The sequence below is a fragment of the Nelusetta ayraudi genome, unplaced genomic scaffold (genome assembly GCF_046127955.1).
Source record: "Nelusetta ayraudi isolate G7.1 ecotype Tasmania unplaced genomic scaffold, CSIRO-AGI_Nayr_v1 ptg000017l, whole genome shotgun sequence".
Classification (NCBI taxonomy): domain Eukaryota; kingdom Metazoa; phylum Chordata; class Actinopteri; order Tetraodontiformes; family Monacanthidae; genus Nelusetta; species Nelusetta ayraudi.
In genome coordinates this window covers 9,251,455-9,273,164 of record NW_027466067.1, presented here as the reverse complement: position 1 = coordinate 9,273,164, position 21,710 = coordinate 9,251,455, and the positions used below count along the sequence as shown (strand labels likewise).

General features: G+C 46.9%; 1 protein-coding gene across 1 annotated transcript in view; it reads right to left on the bottom strand.

Annotated features, from left to right (window-relative positions):
* kif5ab (kinesin family member 5A, b) overlaps positions 1-21,710 on the bottom strand; it is a 61,426-nt gene that overhangs the window by 28,202 nt on the left and 11,514 nt on the right. The window contains exons 2-11 of the mRNA XM_076025270.1: positions 14,297-14,384; positions 11,470-11,543; positions 11,040-11,144; positions 10,631-10,679; positions 9,496-9,551; positions 8,773-8,860; positions 8,392-8,516; positions 7,015-7,119; positions 5,529-5,677; positions 3,807-3,955 (exon numbers count right to left, since the gene is read on the bottom strand). Coding sequence (XP_075881385.1) covers positions 3,807-3,955; positions 5,529-5,677; positions 7,015-7,119; positions 8,392-8,516; positions 8,773-8,860; positions 9,496-9,551; positions 10,631-10,679; positions 11,040-11,144; positions 11,470-11,543; positions 14,297-14,384 — 988 coding nt within the window. The remainder of the gene's footprint in view (positions 1-3,806; positions 3,956-5,528; positions 5,678-7,014; positions 7,120-8,391; positions 8,517-8,772; positions 8,861-9,495; positions 9,552-10,630; positions 10,680-11,039; positions 11,145-11,469; positions 11,544-14,296; positions 14,385-21,710) is intronic.

The window sequence follows — 21,710 nt, the reverse complement described above, 5'->3', positions numbered from 1 at the left end:
CTCTATAACCGTTCCTCCTGCACTAGAGCCTATCCCAACTGTCATCCATCCATCCATCATTCAATCATCCATCCATCCATCCATGCTCTATAACCGTTCCTCCTGCACTAGAGCCTATCCCAACTGTCATCCATCCATCCATCATTCAATCATCCATCCATCCATCCATGCTCTATAACTGTTCCTCCTGCACTAGAGCCTATCCCATCCATCCATCATTCAATCATCCATCCATCCATCCATGCTCTATAACCGTTCCTCCTGCACTAGAGCCTATCCCATCCATCCATCATTCAATCATCCATCCATCCATCCATGCTCTATAACTGTTCCTCCTGCACTAGAGCCTATCCCATCCATCCATCATTCAATCATCCATTCATCCATCCATGCTCTATAACCGTTCCTCCTGCACTAGAGCCTATCCCAACTGTCATCCATCCATCCATCATTCAATCATCCATCCATCCATCCATGCTCTATAACCGTTCCTCCTGCACTCGAGCCTATCCCAACTGTCATCCATCCATTTATCCATCCATCCATCCATCCATCCATCCATCCATCCATCCATCCATTTATCCATCCATCCATCCATCCATCCATCCATCCATCCTCTATAACCGTTCCTCCTGCACTAGAGCCTATCCCAACTGTCATCCATCCATTTATCCATCCATCCATCCATCCATCCATCCATCCATTTATCCATCCATCCATCCATCCATCCATCCTCTATAACCGTTCCTCCTGCACTAGAGCCTATCCCAACTGTCATAGGGCAAAGGCAGGGTTACTCCTGCACTAGAGCCTATCCCAACTGTCATCCATCCATTTATCCATCCATCCATCCATCCATCCATCCATCCATTTATCCATCCATCCATCCATCCATCCATCCTCTATAACCGTTCCTCCTGCACTAGAGCCTATCCCAACTGTCATAGGGCAAAGGCAGGGTTACACCCTGGACAAGTCGCCAGTTGCTTGCAGGGCCACATAGAAAGACACACAAGCACACACCCATTCACACTAACACACACACCTACAGAACCTGGTGAGAACGTCACTGATGCCCTTGAAGACACACAGCTTTGTGTCTGTGGAGGTTAGAATAAAATATTTGGTTTAAGTTAAATATTAATGAAGGGACCGTGTGTTGCCTTTAGCGTTTAAGGAACAAGCTCATTGTAATGTGGCTCGTATATGTAAATGAGCTGCTCAGATGTGCTTCTGGTTGAAAATACACAGAGTTCACCGCCGCTTTAATGCCCGGAACGCAGCGACCGAGTTGCCATGTTTTCACCCGCGAGGTTCGGCCAGGTCCGTGTCAGGGTTTCGCTCATCAGTAAGAGCAGCTGGATCGGCGCCATGCCTGACTCGAGGGTGGACTAATGGGGAACCAGATGGAGGTGAACTTGGGAGTGCTTGACCCAGGGGTGAGCAGCTCGTAGAGGGAGCAGTGAGGAGCCGAGCTGGGGTAACAACGTTGTCAAAATGATCCATTAGGAAATTAATAGCAAGATATGGAGAGACTCAGGGAGACTCAGGAGGAGGAGGAGGAGGAGGGACACTGAAGATTCTTCCACTACTACCTGGAAGCAGGAGCAAAGAGTTTTTTACTGATGGACACTCGACTCCGATGCGTTCAGGCACTCTTTAAAAAGTCAGGTCAAGTGCTGAGGGGATGATCTAGACATCAGACAAGAGTTATTACAACGGTTGAAATGTCAGACGATCAGAACCATTGAGAGGACTGACATTTCAGCCACGGTCCGTCCGGCTGGAGGGGGAGGCTCAGATTTTCCCGGGTGAGTGACTTCGTGCACCGCCGCATGCACTCAGGTTGTTGACGCGGGAGAGGATGGCTGTAAGTTACGACTCTATTTGTGCGCGGACGCGACGGTCCGCCGGCGCCGTGAGAATTTCAAATGCAGAAGTATTCAGGAAACGCGAAGCCTCCGGCGATTCTTGCCTCGGCCCTTTGTGATGGGAAGCAAATTGCGCGAAAGCGTGAAATTCTGAGTAAAATGAAATGGTTACGACGGACCCCTTTTTAAGTGTTTTGGGCACAAGTCCAGCAGGCGTGTTTGGCAGCTCTCCGCTCACATCACCAGTGGCGCATTCTCAGATGATACCAAAGGATGTTAAATCAGCACTTACACAGACTCACGCAGCGGTGTCCTCCGGCTAACAGGCTGTTAAATATTTCAATGCTGTTAGTAAGTAGTCCTCGATGCACCGCGAGACCAATATCACGTGGAACTACGCATCCTATTCTCTGGTGTTGTGCTTTTAGCAGTAAACACACCATTTGTTTTCTAAGAGACAAAATACATTTTTTAAATTTGACATATATTGTGTCAAAAAAAAAAAGCCAACGGTTTACATAACGTCCTTTCTTCTTAATAAGAACATTTCGACGGACAAGACTGATGCTGCTCACCAGGTTAATTTGACTAATTATCACTGGCATCTGCTGATTTAAAACAAGCGCAAAACAGCACCGAGGAATGTTGGTTCCTAATTAGAACAAGAACATATTTTGCTTTGCAGAATGTTAAGTTGAAGGGAGGAGTGGAAGTAAATTTGCAAGCGTCGTGGTCAGGGATCCAAAATCCAGGTCACAGCCTTTCCCTGCTAATCAGGAACATCGAGTGCAGCTGTGATGTTCTCCTCAGCTGCTGGTAATCAGGCCGTCTGGGAGGTGATTTAGGGTGGCTGGTGTTCACTGTTTAGTATAAGGTCGACACCTTCAGCTGGGCTTCTGTGTTTTGAAACTGGAGTGAGGATTAGTGTGTGTGTGTGTGTGTGTGTGTGTGTGTGTGTGTGTGTGTGTGTGTGTGTGTGTGTGTGTGTGTGTGTGTGTGTGTGTGTGTGTCCGTCCATTCATTCATTCATTTTGTTTTCTGTTCTCTTGAATTTGGGATCAGATTTTTGGATGGCTGCACATTTTGCAGTGTATTTACACTGACAAGTATATTCATATGCCATGTACTTAAAGCGGTTAAAAAATTGAGTCATCTACAATTAATGCCATATTGACTTCTCAACTTGCTTAAATGGTAGCAGAGAATAAGAATGACCTGGCAGTGTGTTTCTGCATTATGCACAATTGTGCATATACAGTATACATACTACTGACAGATGAGCACCATCATTGATGTGCTTTTATTTTTTATTTTTTTTATTTTTTATGGGATGTGGTTGTCTTTTGATAACATTAACATGCCGGCTAACGTTTGTATCCGCTGGCTAGCTATCACGCTCCCAGCGAATCCCAGCATTTACATTGTGTTTACACTGTAAAACATTTATCGGTTGTAGGTTTGTGGTCAAATTCGTTGGGAATATTCACAAAATTCCGCAGCTGGCGTTTGCCATTGTCACTTCAAGTTAGCGCCAAACAGCCGTGCATATTTTTGGGGGGAACGCTGCCAAACTGAGATTAGTCCAAAACACGGGAGTATTAAACTGAAGTATATTAGAGTTGGACCGCACGCTATTGTGGTGGCAGTGCACACCAAAACAACATCCTCTTCTTGTGTGAAAAGTTGGCTCGGCGATTGAGTCATCCACAACCAACACGAGCGTCCACACACAATGTCAGAGCCTACCACCCGCTAGTAGCAGCGCTATTTCAGTCCAGATGAAAGTGGTGGGCGGACCAGAAATTCAAACTCATTATGACTCTAAAAACAAAACTCAGCACTGTGAAGAAGGTCACAGATGCTTGGCACGGGAAAAAAAAATACCCCAGCCTGCAAGGAAGACTGTTATTATATATTTGCAGTGTGAGCCTCTACCTCTCCTCCAGCGGCTCAGCTCAGCCTCCAGCTTTTGCATGGCCTCCTTCATGGACCTGTTCTTCTCCTTCTCCTTCTCGTACTTCTTCTTCCACTGCTCGGCCGTGAGCTCCAGGTTCACTGTCACCGTGTTCCTGATGGTCTTGGCCCTGCGTCGCGGGGAGAACAGAGGCGGCGGAGAGAATGTGTGGAGGGTGTGTGCGGGCGGGAGATAGAAGGGGAAAGAATGAAACGAGAGTGAGAGAGAATGGAACTGTCAACAGGCGTATTTCGGCCCCGTCTCCGCCATGAAAACGGGCTCGCATCTCATTAATTTGCATGCAAATTGGGTTTCCTCCAACTGTGCTTGGTGGAGCATGCGGGGACAGAAATGTTTTCAGGCCTCTGCTTGAAAAAAATGTGTATTAACATAGAATGTGTTAAAATTGCCAGGGACCTGCAAAAAAAAAAAAAAAAAAAACACCTTCACACCGTTGCGCGGAAATAACACGGTTCACGGGAGGACAGAGTGCCGTGCAGAATCCATAAATTATTGCTCAATTATGACGCAAGTGAGTGGCGTCACAGTGCTGAAAGATTCATGACGCTGCAGCTGCAGCTGCAGCACTTGACTCAGGCTGCGAGTTTTACATTGGGGGCGATGACTTAATTTCACGCTCCAGTGAGAAAAGGCTGTCGTGGAAATTAGCAATAAAAATGTCGTGGCAGGTATTCACTGCACTTTATTTACTAGTGAGGCTCTCACAGAAGGTAGCAAGACAGCCGTGTTGTTGTAATGACGCTTTAAATGCTACATTTGTTCGTGTCCAGTCCTTCTATAATCACTCAACCTGTTACAGGTCCCGGAGGACCAGCATTCAGAATTTTATTGACGATCATAGACATTACTGAATCATTTTCACATGGATGGTTCATCCCAAAACTCTCACAGATCACCAGAGAAAGGTGTATTTAGCCTCCTGTTTGCAGCCACCAGCAAAAAAGGCATCGGTTTTAGCGTCCTGCTCCACATGTTAGAAGATGATATAGTCTCGGAGTGCGGAACGAGCGCCTGGCTCTGTTAGCCATCCGGGAGCTCTGCCGTTGTTGCACCACTGCCCTTGGTGACATCACAAAAGGTCAATTTTTCAGAACTGCACGCATCTGCTTGTTTTCTTTCAGATGAAAGGTGCGGCAGAAGTTTAAGATGGACCTTTCTCTTTTCTCTTTTACTGACAGTAAAACAGAGAAGTTAGTTCAGCACAATATGGCACTTTTTTTGCAACAATTTCTAATTAAACAGAAATCATCTCCGTATGGGACATAACATTTTCGTATTATTATTATTGTTCAAGACATTAAAAGCTAGTGTTTCTCTGCAATATTTTACCAATGCTGTTCGCTTGGTGCCCTCCGTTCGCTCTTGAATGCATAATTCATCCCAACAAACTTGAGTCCATTTGTATGAATCTCACTGGTAGAAAAGTAAAACTGCGGATGAAAGCGAGATCTCCCCTCGCCCAAACAGGCCGCATCTTAGAGCCAAATCCCTGCTTCCACGAGTGTGGGTTTCCCGCCGAGATTAGAAGAGATTCCCTGTCTTTTAAGCACCATCAGCAGCGCGCAGAACCTCCCCTCCAAAAGCAGTATGCGGGTCAAACAGAAGCTACGTGAGCCGAATTTCTGAGCGGAGCAAAATTTCAGCCGCTGCCCGCGAGGCGGCTCACCGTGGAGGCGCCTCACCTTTGGCCAAACATCAGTGTGGATTTGGTCTCCGCGTCATTGTAGCTGGAGGGAGAGCAGCAGATGAACATGGTGGTGCGACAGTTCCCGCCCAGGGAGTCCTGCAGGATGCGTGTCATCTTGCTGTCACGGTACGGCACGTGGCTTTTCTGCAAAGGGGATAAAGAAGGCATGGGCGAACAGGGGTTGCGGGGAAAACGAGGACGGTGGGGAAGATTTTTTTAAAAAGATACATAAAAGAGGATTAAAAGATTGGAGGGAAACAGTCTAAACCATCCTTTCTGATCCATTTGTTTTTTTTGGGGGGGGGGTTTCTTTTTAAAGAAAGGGATCACCAGAGGGAGGAGGCGGCTGAGAGTAAGAAGTTTTTCCATCACCATCTGCTGCGTCGTTTCAAATTCAAAACCTTTCCAATGGCTTTATAAAAGAATATACGGCCTCTTTGCTCAGTAAATGTGAAACGAGTTGCCAGAGGCGACTCTGAGGCGTTGAGTGCCGGTGACCCGTCCATTAAGTCAAGACGTGATGTTTTAATGACGGCGATTATCAGCGAGTGCGCTGCAGGCAGCCGATCGTTTGGACACTTTTTTTTTCTGTTTCCTTTACGAGACGGAGTTGCCAGCTGTAGCCTTCTGGAGGATTACGGGTGAACGGACACAAAAGTCGCTGCCACGCCAGAGCAGAATTCATCTAATCCAGCAGCAGTCCTGAATACCAATATGGGAGGATTCCGCAAAGCCAGGGATTATGTGCTGGGACAATGTTGTATTTATCGGTAACTTCTTTTTCAGCGTCGGGGGGAGAGAGATCTTGATTTTCTTTTTTTTTTTCTTCTTCTTCTTTTTTTTTTTTACTGCCGCCAAGCAACTGTTGGAAATCGGCAGCGGGGAAACAATGTGAACGATGTTGGAAATACTTTAGTTTATTGAGAGAATTGATATCATGCTCACATCTGCAGGATTCGTATAAATCTCACACAAGGTCAGCAGATATCGCAGTGGTGTTTAAAGAGGCAGACAACAGAAACATTTACTTGCAGGGTTTTGTTTGTTTAATAAGGCTGCCTGTTGCTCAGAGGAACCCCCGCGTGTGACATATGACACTTATTGGTCCATCCATGAGCATAATGGGTGCATTTCCCATTCAGTCAACAGAATCACAGAGGGAAATATCAAGGTTGAGCACAATTATTTGGACTAGAGGCACTATTAATATAAAAGATTGGATTTGGACTGTGGGTGATGGTTTTTTGCCATCTGATGCTGAAGCAAATAAAAATGGATTTTTCTCCAAAAGTAAGGAGGACAAACGGGGTTTTAATCAAATCCAGTCATCTGAAGTCAACATGAAAAACACATTAGCGCGAGGCATCAGAAATCTGGCAGGAACAAACCATTTGGAGAGGGGGGGGGGGGGGGGGGGGACACAAAGCAGCTATAAAACAGCAGAGACTCGAAAGATAAGGAATGAGATTCCCCCACGGTACCGTTCCCTCGGCCAAGGCTGCGATGACGTTCCCCAGGGCTGACAGTGACTTGTTAATGTTTTTGGCTTCATCCAGCACCGATCCCTCCGCACCCGTCTTACTGACCTGACACAGAAACACACAGGGCCAATCAGCTCATGGAGTTCATCATCGGCATCACATTACACCACGCCGCCTCCTCGTCTTTGGATTTCTTTCAAAAACGAAACAGGAAATACTTTATTTCATGGGTTTTGTTCCTTTGACCAAATGCATTGAGTCGTACGTGTGAATTCAAAGCCAGCTCCTTGACGATGAGTATTGTTTACTCATTTCCTCCGACACCTTTGGAAAACACGTGCAGCAAAATAGAAAAATCAACATGGAAAATGAACTCGGGGTTAAAACTGAGCTCTCAGGAAGCCACAAATGGCTGCAAACTGAAAACAACTCAGACCGTCACCTGCGTCAGTTCCCGCGTCTGCTTCTATTCTCTCCCTCCATCCTGTCAAAGCATCATTTAAAGGAAACTGCAGGAAAGTCATTCACTTCAAATTGCGAACACGGAGACTCATCTGGCTTTCAAACACACTGTGGGGGGGGGGGGGGTAGAGGCCCACACCGCCATAATAGTCGCGGGACGCGATTATTTATTGCAAGATAATGAGCGGCTTAATTATAGACGCGAGCAGAGCTTTCTGCGCAACATCAAGCGGCTTCCTGTTAGATCTGAGGAGTTGTCGAGGCGCAACCGATTCCACCCGCCTCCTCGGGGGGAAGAGCAGAACCACTTGCACGTACAAAACATCTGCGCTTTGTACCGAGCAGGACCATCAGCCTCGGTTTCACACCGAGAGGCTATTATCTTCTCCAAGAACATCCTTTACAATTTGTATCAACAGCGGATAGCAGCACCCTTTGGAGGGAGAAGTTTAACAATGTCTTTTATGTGTGTTGCGCTGCTTTTGCAACATCACCTGTATCCAGGAAGAAGAAAGGGAGACGTGGAGGTGGGGGGTGGGGGGGTTTGGAGGCCGGCTGTTTCCTCTGTTTGACAAGGCTGAGAGCTAAAGAGGAAAAAGCTTCCTTTCACAAGGAGAAATATTTTCTCCATTTCTTCCTTTTTCTCCAACTGGAAATTGTTCCAGTGAGGGATTCACCGCCCCGAACATTGCAGAAAAAAATAAGCAAACACCTCGTAGATACGGAATAGCTTCCCGTCGGGCAGATTCTTTATCACGCAAAACATAATTTCAATGGGATGCCGGTGCAATAAACTGTGAGTTAAAGCGCTTTAAAAGTAATAATCAGGGATTAGTGCAGAACCCCCAGCGATGAATGATATACAATCTCACCATCCGGTGCTAAAACCTGAGGGCTCGTGAAGCCTCATCCTACCTTCTCGCTTCCGGCGAGGTCGACCAGGTAAAGCTTCCCAACCAGCTTCTGCTCCGTCTCCACGTTCTCCTGCTTGATGTTGATGAGGAAGATGCTGTGGCTGCGGGAGCTGTGCTCGTTCATGTCTGAGGAGGAGAGCGAGGAAGGAAGGAGGACAGGCTCTAATTTGGGCCCCTCAAATGAAACGTCACTCATTCCATTCATTATCCCCTCCGAGGCGGAGCGGTCGGGTCGTGTGTGTTCGCTTCGCATCGCCGCCACGCGCGCTTCTCACCTTTGCACCTTTGATATTGTTAGAGTCGAAATGCGAGGGGACGCGGGGCGGCGGGGGAGAAAAAAGTGTGAACGTCGGAATGTTGCAAGATCAACAAGGTGACTCACTGGTTACGGCGACGTGACGGTTCGCCTTCCCTTCATCTATCACATCCATTACCTCCTCGGGGCTCGTGACAAATCGCTCCGTGCAGCCCTTGAGGGTATAAAAGACGTGTGAGCTCGTGTTTTGAGCAATAACAATGAACATGATAAATCGACACGGCAAACCCATATTCTTTTCTGAATGACAGATGGATTAAAACAGATTTTGATGATGATGAAAGTTTTGTTTGTTTTTTTCATAATTCAACAGAGAAAATAGTCAACACAGCTACTTGCCTTTCTCTACAGGGCTGTGCTTCGTGTGCACCTAGCTCAGTGTGAATGCATGGAACAAAGGTATCAATCTGCTCAGTCAACTAAGCCTCAGAACGACAAATCACAATAATAATGCTCTAAGAAACATCTATCTATCTATCTATCTATCTATCTATCTATCTATCTATCTATCCATCTATCTAACGGTGCCTGCCCAAAGTGACACTAAATATTTGTCACACCTCTGGGAGCACTGGTATAGATGTCTGTAAGTGTTTGAAACTTAGTTGTTCTGTTGTTATGTATATCTGTGTTTTTGTACTTTTTTTTTCCTTTTTTTATATGGAGCTGAGTCTGAAATAAAGTTTATCATTATCTATCTATCTATCTATCTATCTATCTAGCTAGCCAGAAATAATATGCAGCCTAGCTAGCTAGGTAGCTAGCTGGCTGCGCAGACGTACCACTCACCTTCACATAAGGAACTCTGTATTTGTCTTCATGCACAGAGAGATTGTTTTTCGTCACTGGAGGAGAGAAGGAAAAGAAAGTGGGCAGAGGTCACTGCGTTGCCCGAAGTGTCGTGTGTCTTTAATATGCACGTCCTTGTGTCATCTGTCAGCATGTGTTCATCCTTGAAGCGCAACCCCACGCTGACTGCACCGTCCCCTTTCACATATAAATGAGTCGAACTCGGTGGCCCAGTGCATATTCTTTCTGGCTATGGATTTCTTTTAATGGTGCTGAATCATCAAGTCGGCGAGAGATTAGGCAGAGGACTTGATAATATCGGCGGACAGAATCCCTCCCCCACTTGTTGGCACAAGTTCCCGCATTAGTCATTTAGCATTAATGGGCTGAGTCCCGCCAGTGATGACTACACGTCATCCCGCTGTGGAGTTTTGTTTCCCCTTTGACTCTGGGGATGCATCCTTGTGTTGTCTCTGTGTTTTTGTGCTTGTTGTCTGACAGAAATCTTTTCTTCCTGCGTGGTTTTGTCGTGACGCATCGCCTCCATTCCTCTCACTTATCGTCGTCCGCATCTTTCCTTTTTTTCTTTTGTCCATAGTCCAAACGCGCCTTAGCTGCTTGCGCCCCCCCACCCCCACCCCCTGCATACTAATGTCCGCATTCAGCTCTGTCTCCAGCACGATTAAAGATGTAATCACTAGGATGCAGCGCCGGCCTCGCCGTCATTCTACACTGTCTGTGTATCTCAGCGATGAGAAAGAAAGGCAGGGTTTATCCAGTGCCGCCAAACATTTCTGGGACTTGTAAAATGGGTTGATTTGTATGAAATGTCAATCTTGGGAGATTTAAACAACAAAAATAATTTTTAGTAGTTAATATTTTTTGTACTTTTTCACCCTTGAAGATCCAGAATTTATTTTCTATTTTTGCAGCCCTGATTCACATCTGCTTACATCGACTTCCTCTTGGGCCACCAACAGCACCAAGCGCCCTTCATCAAATAAATGGGTCAGAGTGTAAATACCCATTAGGCGGAAGCCCAATGCGTACATGACCTACACCACTTTCTGCCACAACGTGTTGTGTCTAAAGTGGCTAAAACTGTGGTGTTATTTGTGTGTGTTGTGGCACAAACCGTCCAGCAAGTCCCGTATTTTATCCATGTAGATCTCAAAGTAGGAGACCTGCAGGAGGACAAGACACAATGCAGGTGATATTTCCGTTGAAATGACAAGAGAAGGATGGAAGGATGCACAAAATGTTCATGGTGTATAATTGGCTAAATGATGAAAATCCTTCAGTTCTGTAAAATTGTTTTTCCATTTTATAAAAACTAGAGGTATCTGGGAAGTCGTACAACAAATAAGCTTCCTCGTCTCTACATTGTGTTATTATTATTTATTTTTTTAACTTATTTTTCAAAAATTGGGCTGATCCCACTGAGGGTCATGTCAGAAACTCGGGAAATTGCCAATATATATATATATAGATCCCTATGAGACCTGAGCAGCGTGGTTTTCCGAGACGGCGCCACGCGCACAAACCTTTATGTGGAACTCCAGGTTCTCGTCCAAGGCAAATATATGTTCAAATATGTCCTCCGATATCCGGGGGATGATTCCCATGCCTTCGGGATCGTGAAGGCTCCCCTGCCAGAGGAAAGCGGACGTGTTGAGAGAGCGCAGCGGCGCGGGATAAACGCTGAACCCGAGACGCAGAGGGCACAGGTGGAATGGAAGCAGAGCAGACAATCTTTTTGACTTTAAAAGGAGTGGGTTTTTTTTTTCTTTTTATTTCACATTACGTGCAGCAGAGGAGGATTCCCACTGCAGACGGGCTCACGAAGGGAGACGGCGACGGTGATGCAGGGGGCTGCACGTACCGAGATGCAGCCTCCCTCTGTAAAAATAGCGCACGTGTGCGTCTGCGTAGTCCACATGCCAAGAGCTTGTAAATTATTTAGCTGCACTGTACCTCCATGGTGTATGTTTTCCCAGACGAGGTCTGCCCATAGGCAAAGACAGTCCCATTGTATCCACCCAGTACATCTGCAATGAGAAAAAGCAGGAGGCAAAATGTAAAAGCACTACCGCTGGAGTTCCGGTGCCAGGCCCGATCCGCCGTCAGTCTTGTTTATTTCTGAGCTCAAAGGTCAGCAAATTTCATTGTTTGCTATCCGACTGAGCCGTGATGAAAATGGAAATGAGTTTACCACAGGTTACTACTAAGGGCGGGTTGTTTGTGGGGTGGATTCTCCACATACATATGCATGTGACACTGTGACGGGAAGGAGTTCAGCAGAGCTCACTTCAACAGCTCTGTTTGCAAATAATCCATTCCAACAAACAGAATTTATGTATTTGTAAAAGCTGTTTAAAAACACTGAATATAGCTTTTGGAATTCTAAAAGGCATATTGCAGGTTGCTGTTGCTATTTGTAAGCACGCAGCAGTCGGGAACAGCCAGTCTGTCTTCCACGCAAAGATTTTTTTTTTTGATCTGTGATTCAGTATAGTATGGCAGCTTTTTTAGATGAGAAATACACAATATAGATATTCAATATCTTACATCGCTCATGCTTTATTTCTGGAAAAACACCTGACATTTTTAAAGTATTCTATTTGACAGGAAAATAGTTCCTGTCAATCTGACCCTTATCAGAATAAAAAATTTATGTCACCGCTGAGTTTTCTGAAAATCGATCCAGCAGCTTTTGCCTGAAGACATTTAACAAGTAAGACGAAATAAAGGGATGTATGTGTGTGCGTGTCTGTGACAAACTTTCTTTACACCTTTTCTGCTGCTGATAATAAAAGGTGGAGAAAAGGAATAATATGAGAGGTGACAGAAAGGCTGCCACACACAAACAACCAGCCAGGTACACAATAGAGGGCGGGGGAGACGAGAAGAGAACTCCCAAAAGAAGGACAAAATCGACTTGATCTTTGAGCTGAAGGCGGATCAATCGAAGCACAGCGTGTGCGCGTTCCGCGGATAAACGTGTTATTAAAGCTTGGTCTGGTTCTGAACAACGTCCAGCCGCATTGTCGAAAAAATAATGACGGCGGCGTGGCGAGAACGCATCATTTCCCCCATTCACCTGGCAGGAGCCGCAGGTAAAAACGCTCCCTCGCCAGACGAGGTCATAAAAGCGGCTGAATGTCATCGCGCTGACGCCGTCTAATAAAACCCCCGCAGTGACGGCCGCGCCAGGAAGGAGAGAAGCGCGTCTCTCACCCGCCGCGGACTCAGCTGACCGCCGCCCACTGCAAGCGTCTAATGCCCGCCGGCTCCCTCGACAACCCCTCCATCCACCAATCCTCACACCCTTAACTCTCTGAGCTCTTCGACGCATCTCCCTCTGCCTCCGAGCAGGTTTTAGTGGGACGGAAATTGCAGCGCGGCGCGGGGGGGGGGGGGGGGGGGGGGGGGACTGCATGGCGCTCCGCCTCTGGGAGTAAACAGAGAGAGAGGTGGAGACAGGGAAGGGGGGTGAACTCATCTCATAGCAGAGGATGGGGTCAAGCGAAGAGGGCAAAACACTGCGAAAACGAGTGGAAGTGGGGTGAGGATGTCTTGTCATACCAATCTGGAGGTCTTTCAGGTGCAGTGGAGCTGCGTCACAACAAGAAAACATAGACGTGTATAGAAAAGAGCCTTTTTACCCCCCCCTGTTTACAGCCTCCTTTTCAAAAAAGGCTCTGGTCATGGCGACGCGCAGCATTGTGTGTTTTGAAGTAGAGCAACACACAGGGCAGAGGTCATTTTGGCAAAGACTCTCCGAGAAGGTACGTTTTCCCCCTGCAAGGCCAAATCCAACAGGTGTCTTAGGGGACTCTGTTCCATCTACCCGTAAGTTTTGTAAATAAGCTGCAGGCCAGCTCGTTGGGAGCGATGCACCCATGAAACTGCGATGACAATACGTATTATCTGTTTATTTATAAGGTTGTCGTGTGAGACACGCACGTTTTAACTGGGAGCGTGGCATTGGTCCGACCTCCCATTAGTCCGACCAATTGCCCATCGGTCCGACCTCCCCTGACCGTAACTGTAACGCTAACCGTAATGGAAGGTCGGACTATTGGTGCAGTTCCCGTTTTAACTTCTGTCGCGAAGCAAATTTCCCTCCGAGGACTTCAAAGTTTTTCCGAATCGAATGGAAAGTCAAAATGAAGCGTCCCTCAAACAATCCTTTGCCCTTTGGTTCCCCTCCTTAAAAACACTAAAACCAAAACCTTGGGATTTGCCGCACTTCATCTCACACTTTGCACTGCAATTTCTCCTCAGCCCTGGCGGAAATCTCTATCCAACAAACGATGAAAGGAAACTTCTTTTCATACCCCGTGTAACCCGACCAATACAATTTCACACTCGTTTTATTTTTTCCCCGGCAGGTGTAGCCGCGAAAATGGACGAAAAGGATGTGAGGAAACGGTGGGAGGAGCACGGATGAGATTCTGACTCTCGGGGGGGTGGGGGGGGGGCCTTGGGTTTTCGTTTGATCGCCTCCCTGTCTGCGATGCTCACGCTTCATCCCGTATCTTGTTAATCAGCGCCTTTCGGGGGCCCCTCGGTGCCCGCGGGTTGCGTGACTGAATCATATTATTCAAAATGTTTGTCCCGCCGGCTCGTAAAAGGGTAAACCAACCGACGGAGCCGTCTGGGGAAGCTCAAGGGTGACTCAAGGTTTATTGGCTGTCTCCCCTTCAATGTCACTCAAACGGTCTCGGCAGGCGGCGTGCGTGCGCGCGTGCGTGCGTGCGTGCGTGCGTGTCTCTGTGTGTGTATGTGCACAGCTCACCTTTAACTATCTGCTTGGCCGAGGCGTTGTAGATCTGCTCCTGGGTGGCGTTGGTGGGGAACACGCTGTCAAAGGCGTACGCCTTGCCCTGAAAAGCACAACGCAGAGGAGTCAGCCGGCGGCACAAACGGCTTAAGCTGCGCTCGAGATTATCCTCATCCCATCGTGACCCCCCGATTGTCTGCGAAATCTGTGGGAAGCTTGTGTTTTTGTGCGTGTGTGTAAAAGAGGGTGACACGCGTCATCTTTCCCTTTCAAGCGTTTGCTGAGAAGAGCCATGCTGCGGCTCTAAACAGCGACGCATTAGTCATTGTTCTCACAGGGCGGCTTCATGGAATCCACGTCCATCTGTGTTGACGGACTTCAGTGGCAGCCTCGTACATTACGTTAAAAGCCCCATCTGTCTCCTATGAAAAGGTGCGCTGTGTGTGTGTGTGTGTGTGTTTTCTACGCCGCTGAGAAGCAGAAGCAACCGCCTTCAGTGAGGCATTGTTTGCCGACCCCGAGACACGCGGCGGCGAAAGACAGAGACATCACGTCTGAGGTGACACCATTAGGCGAGGCGTTCAAGGGCGCGTGGCGTAAAAGCAGCAGAGGGCGGAGTTAAAGAGACAGCAGGGGAGAGGAGAGGATGGCGGGAACGGATGTGAGCAGAAGCGTGCACCAGTTAAGCACACACAATAGCGCCTCATATTTAATCACACGTGCACATCAGCTCAGGTGATCAAAGCCAGTGGCCAGGAGCAGTCGGATCTCCTGTTGAAATGTCTTTGTGCGAGCCGGCGACCTACGTTTGACCCTTTTCTCCCCCCCTCCCCCCGACCAGCAGTAATTAACCTTATCGGCATAAAAGTAAAGAGAGGCAGAAAAATCAACGTCTCGCCGCGGAACCTCCGTCTCACTCCGTCGCACCTGGTGCAGCTCGTCCACCTGTGTCCTGATTCCCCTCGTGCGCCATTCATTGCAATGGGAATCACACGGGAGCTCGCCGCCGCGGTCCGCGCAGCGGAAGAAAAGAAGCTCTCGACTCTTCAATGTTGATCCTTCATGCGCGAGTTCGAGCAGCTCAGCACAGGATTTTTGCCATCTGCGTCCGTTTCTTTTTCCTTTTTCCTCCCCAAACACTCCCACTTGTTCAAAATCAGCCTGGAGTAAAACACGGTCGCAATTCATCATTTCGGCCCCTCAGCCCTGGCCACAAACGATAGCCAGATAATGGCTTCTGCAGGACACAATGCATAATGTTATAAATGTCACCATTAAATATTGACCTTCTTGTGTGCAAAATGTCATCACTCCATTGACATGTCCTCTCGGTGACGTGCACGCCCCAGCTCGCTAATCAAATCTTAAAGGCACAATGCTGCAAGAGGTGATTTTGCCCTCTAAAGTTGTCGTGTTTTTAAAAAACGAGACTGATAGAAAACCTGACAACAGTGGCTTCTGAACTCAAAACGCCAGCCAGGTGTCGCTTGTGCTCTATTACTTTCTATGGGTATGGAAGATCCCCCAAAGCAGCAGGAGACTCTAAACAGATGGCTAAAGTGTTATGGAGATTTATGGAGATTTTTTTTCTTTCTTTTTTTAAAGGGTAATTAATTATGTACGAAAGTTCCAAGTTTGGGCCAAGAAAATAAAAATCTCAAATGGAAATGATCTGGGAACTTTCTGTATTTTGAACTGACCTGACATATGAGTCATTTTTGGTCTTAATGTGTCAAAAAAAAAAAAAAAAAAAAAAAATCCTTGCACAGACTCGTCTCTCTTAAGCCTGCAAAAAAGGTTTTTAATCTCAAGATTGACATTTGGTGCGTCTCTGCTGCAATATATCACGGGCAGAGTTTATATTAGCCGCAATCACTTTCGCACTCGTCCTCAGGGTGAGTGGGAGCATCGCGTTACATAAGCGAAGATTCAAGTCCACAGCAGCCTCCATGAAAAAGTCCTGCTCTGTCACTGTCTCGGCACTGGAGAGAAAGTCAAAACCCATCATCGCTGCTATTGATTCAAATAGACCTTATTAATTCTACAGACGCACATTTAGAGTAAAAATTAGCCTGGGATAAACCGGTTGGCGCTGAAAAAAAAAAAAAAAGTGAACTCAGACATACACCATCCTCCACTTTATTTCAGCTCAGGACTAATACTTCTACCAATTGGTTTTTAACGCTTTCAGCCATTACATAATGCACTATAAAGAAAATGGCATTTCAGTCGGTGCATGCCGAGCAATACAAGACCATGATTATGCCTGCGCTAGTGGTCCAGGATATAGAATACACTCATAATCCCATAATTTCATACAAGCCCAGCTGTCCCTCATTTTTTTTAAAGTGATGCGTTCAAGAACAAACAATGCAAAGAAAAAAAAAAACATCCAGCAAAGACATGTTTATCGCAGGCTGGATTGTAAATGCATCATCGAATTCATTTTCAGTTAACAAATACATTTGTCTTGGCGTTCAAGCCACGTCCATATTTAATGTTCTGCATTGATGTGGCAACTTAAGAAGAATCCAGCACAACCACATCCATGATGGCAGGATTGAGCAGCAGTATTTGTTATCGACAGCAAGGAGGGCCTGTGTTTGAGTCTCCATCATGGCCAGCATCTTCCTATGAGGAGTTCACGTGTTCTCCCAGTGTTCGTGTGTGTTTCCTCCAGGCGCTCTGGTTTCCTCCCACCATAAAAAAACAACCCAACATATTGGACACTTTAGCTCATGTTGGTCCAAAAAGGCGGTGGCTCAGGACATTATTTGTATATTTCAGTGTATAAAGAGGATTGAAGCTGCTTGTGTACCTTTTCCACTAGACTTAGAGTTGGTTACATTGTAACTGTATCAGTGTAGTCTGTAATGATTACATAAGCTTCTCCAAGTCCAACATTCTGCGCCCCCCCCAAATCGTAGGTCAATATATTGGATTGAGATGAAACCTGTTTTTCAGCTGGCTGGATTTCTTTTTGCCTTTCTCCTGAATTTCAATGCTTCTGTTCTCGCCTTCTACAGAAAAAAAAAAAGTCAGATAATAAAACAGCAGTTTGTCGCTCCCCAGGGTTTCAGCAGGAGACCAGGCTCACTGCAGTAGCAAGCACATCTCCCGCCTTACATTTTTGGATTATAATTAACGAGAAATGTTTGGAAACAGTTTGGCTTCCATAATAACATCCCATAATAAATTGACTGTGAAACAGTTTTGATTCTGTAATACCTCCAAAAATAAGACTCCCATAAAAAAAAAGCATGAAGAATCAAGGCCACTTACAGTGAGCCATTTGAAATGTTGCACACATACTAGGAGAGGACTTGTAATTATGATATGGTCTTTAATGGGCCAGAACAAAATGAGTCAGTAACACAAGCTGAATGATAAACAACCCTTTGCCAATCATATTTTCCCGTAATGCTAACCTTACCGTGCTAATCTGCTCCACGGCTGCACAAATATGATAATTGCATAAATGTTCCAGACAAAGCCGGGGCCCATCTCTCAGTGTGTGTTTCCAGCTCGGCTTGATAATTTAATGGGTGTCGGTGCAATTATGTGCATTCAGCCATGCCGCGAAATTCTGCGCATGGGGGGAACCAAATGTGTACGCTAGTGTGTGCACACACGTGTAAATAATACATCTAATTATGACAGTTTGTACTTGCAGACAATGATCCATATCAAACACCCACCTGCCCTGTCCAGCCTGCAATCTGCTGCTGTCTGCCAGGAGACAGAGAGGCAGCGGACAGTGACTGTTAATTAAAGTGATAAACAGAAACTCTGGGAGTCATTCGAAGCATCTAAAAAAGAAAATCCCCAAATCGGTCATAAAGCTCAAACAGAGCCAAGCCACCAGGAGAAAATGGGTGAGAAGTGATGAGAGAGCAGATAAATTCTAAGCCAGAAACAACGAAACTGCAAAGAGAGTGTGAGGGTGAAGTGCAGATGGCAGAGGAGGAACTCCTAGAGAAGCAGGCATTTTAAGAAAAAGAAAACGTGTAAACAGGAGCCGGTGAGGAGATGAAAAGACGGGTGAAGAGTTGCTGCTGAGGCAAATGCTGAGTTCTAATTAAAGACCTTTGATCGCCTCAGAACCAGAGGGGCAGCTCGGGCACTTTCACGGTCCTCTTCAAACTGCATGCAAACAACAAACTGCCATTCAGCCGCGACCCTATGAAAAAACATCAGCGCACGCTGAAAGCTTCCAAGGGATGACACCCGAGTGCACGCCCCTCAACTGGAAGGAAGATCACCGAGATTGTTGCGCAGAGAGGCGTGAAAAGCAGACTCTAGTTTGACGGATTACAACAAGGCCAGCCGCCGGGCTTGATGGGCATTTCTAGTTATTTCCCAGCATCCCTGCGTGGGATCTGCACATGGAGTCAAATTTATGTTCGTAAATCAAATTATTTTTGAGGTATGAAATTCAATAAACCTCAACAAAAAAAAAGGCTATAGACATAAGGGGATTTTTTTTTTTTATTGGATTACTGTGTAGATGTATGTATATATATTGTATGTGTGTGCAAATATATACGTGATACCTTTTAAAATAAAACAGAGACTGAAATATACTTTCATGAGTTGTCTTGTGAAGTGTATAAAGTTGTGTTGTGATTGGCTTCTGGCCATTGTGTTCGTATACTGGCATTTGACTGGTTAACTGCGCTGAGGGCCGTTAAGTCTTGAGTCTGGCATCGGACGAGTGAGCCAAACCATCCATCCATCCATCTTCTATACGCGCTTATTCCTATTCAGGGTCGCGGGGGTCTGCTGGAGCCTGTCCCAGCTGTCTTAGGTGCGAAGGCAGGGTGACACCCTGGACAAGTCGCCAGTTCATCGCAGGGCGTGAGCCAAACCGTTCCACTCAAATGGCTATTTTAAATAAAGAATAGAAGAGCAGCAACATCATTGGCCTATTATTGTAATTGAAAAAAACACTTCTGTCATTCCTTTATCGGCCAACCACATCCTATGTTCAGCTCGGTTGGTGTAAGAGAAAGAAAGCAGGCCAACAACGCTATCAACAGAGGCTTGGATCACCCATTTTGAAGTAAATAAACTAAGTGAAATTCACATAGCCTACTTCTTCAGTTTGCTTTGATATGGTTCCACACACTCAGGTCACAACGTCACAACAACATCCTGTGTGCTTGTGTGCAGACGACAGGAGAGGCAGCTGTCGAAACTCCGATAAAAATGTGGCTCAAGCCTGAAATCAGAACCGTGTCGAAAATGAATTGGAAGTAAAATGTTGGTTGATCATTTTTTTGCGGAAAGACCAAAAAGAGAGAAAAAAAAAATAATGCCAATATAAATACAGTAATGAAAGAAAAGTCAAGTCAAGCTCAGGCTTATTATGGCTTATATCTTCAAACAGGAGACTCCCTACACGTCGACCTACATATGAAGCCAGGGAGTTGCAGCTGTAAGGCACGAAAGATAGAAAACGGCCCGGGTAATTTATAAAAAGCTGTCAGGTCAGCACCAAGGTGTGTTGCCCCAACCCAACCCCTGAATGAAAAGCTTGGCTCATCATCCAGTGAAAATCCGATCCAGTGGAAGCACCATTCCGCATATGGGTCACAATTTCATTTGCATTCTCTGCACGTGTAAAAGTGGGTTTAACGCGCTACACACACACTCACACTACACACACACACTGCAACTGAACACGCAACGACGTGATGGCAGCAAAGCGGCAGAGATGCACGAGACGATGGATGCGAAGGCGAACGCCGACTTTGAAATGTCAGAAGAAGGGGGGGGGCGGTAAGAAAAAGTGTTGATAGAATTTTCACTCGGGTGTCGTGGGTATCAATTTGCACTGCGTGCTTTGGTGAGGAGCGCTCGTTGTATGACAGGGAACGCGTTGAGGGGGTTTGATCACTCGCGGCGTTTGTAGCTTGTAGGTAAGAACCTTTGTTGTAGCTACAGCGTGAGTCAAAGCAACTTTGAGCGTTTGCAACGCCAGGCTAAACTCCATCCACCCTGTAGGCCTGGTCATGCCGCCTGAAGCACGTCTTAATTGCACAAAATGCTGCTTGTCAGGAAAATTGCATCTCTTTCTCTCCTGTTTTTTTTTTTCCCTCCAAAGTTCCAAACACCTGAAGGACGCTTTGATTTTCCTGCCGAGGCGCCGAGGCAACATCCACGGGGGAGAACGCAACTCCCTCGCCTTGTTTCTTATTTGTTGACAGCCAATTCTCCACGCGAGACGAGCCGCACTCTCCCTCACAAGCGAACAGACGCACGCCTCAGCTCGGCACGGGGGGAAGATTTCATTCCCGTCACATCCTTTTCCCCTCCCCGCTTTCCGTTTAGCCCCGTATCGGCGCATCTCGGCCGCTAGCCGCGAGGTGCGTAGCCAAACATTTTAAAGGCAGAGCGGTATGAGATGATAACAAGATCAGTCATGTGTCCCTCCTCCTCCTCCTCCTCCTCTTCCACCTACTCTGCCTCCTCCACACCGGTGGGCTGACAGGCAGGTGGCTGCTCATTTTCTGCTTCATGGTTCCTCTCCTGTGTCTTTGGCGCCAGTGCGCAAGTTTGACTGGCACTGGCAGGGCGGGGAAAAAAAAGGGGAAGGAGGAAGCGGGACATTTCTTCTTATCAAACTCGTCTGCGCTTACGCGCCGACGTGCGTCGGCGTCGGACATTGTCTCCGTCCATCTTCACCCACCTTTGCGAGCTCCCGTTCTCTCATCTCTCTCCTGCAGGAGCGCAGGCGGAGAGGGGTTGACTGTGCCAGCGCCGGCTCCATCCGTCAAGCTAATCGGGCTCCCAGCCCCAGATAAGCGCCGTCATTAGCGATGCTTTCAACGAGGGGGGGGGGGGGGACACAACCGCGAAACCTCCAGACGCACGAAATTACCAGACATTACTGTACTGCTCCGTTCAACCCTTGATGACAGGACTGGTGCCTTGTGGGTAAAGCGGCTTTCTGTTTTGTTTTTTTTATTATTATTATTTGGGCTCAACGTACCTGCTGAGATTTCCCGCCGCTAACGTCGACTCATCGCACAGCTTTCCGCGGCTGCTCGACAGGCTTACGGGACAAAAAAAAAGGTCAACAACCGACGTTAGCGTTGGCGCTCGTGAGATAATTTCACCTACTTTCCTCTGTCAAGTTGTTTATTGTAAGATCCGCACGCTGAAGTGGAGCAATTAGCGCCACAAAGTGGAATGCGCTGCATAATTTATCACAATGAGCGAGGAAAGCGGCGCAGAGACGGGCAGGAACAGCTCCAGGAATTCCTCACTGAGCTTCAGGCCAGAAGGTGGTGAGTTTGGAGGGCTTTGGGTGAGTGAGTGAGTGGGAATGGGAAACCATCATCTGCATCCGTGTGAGCAGCTCCATTCGGAGGGCGGAGTGGCGCTGAAAGCTGCGACAAACCAATTGAGGTGACTGGCAGGAAAT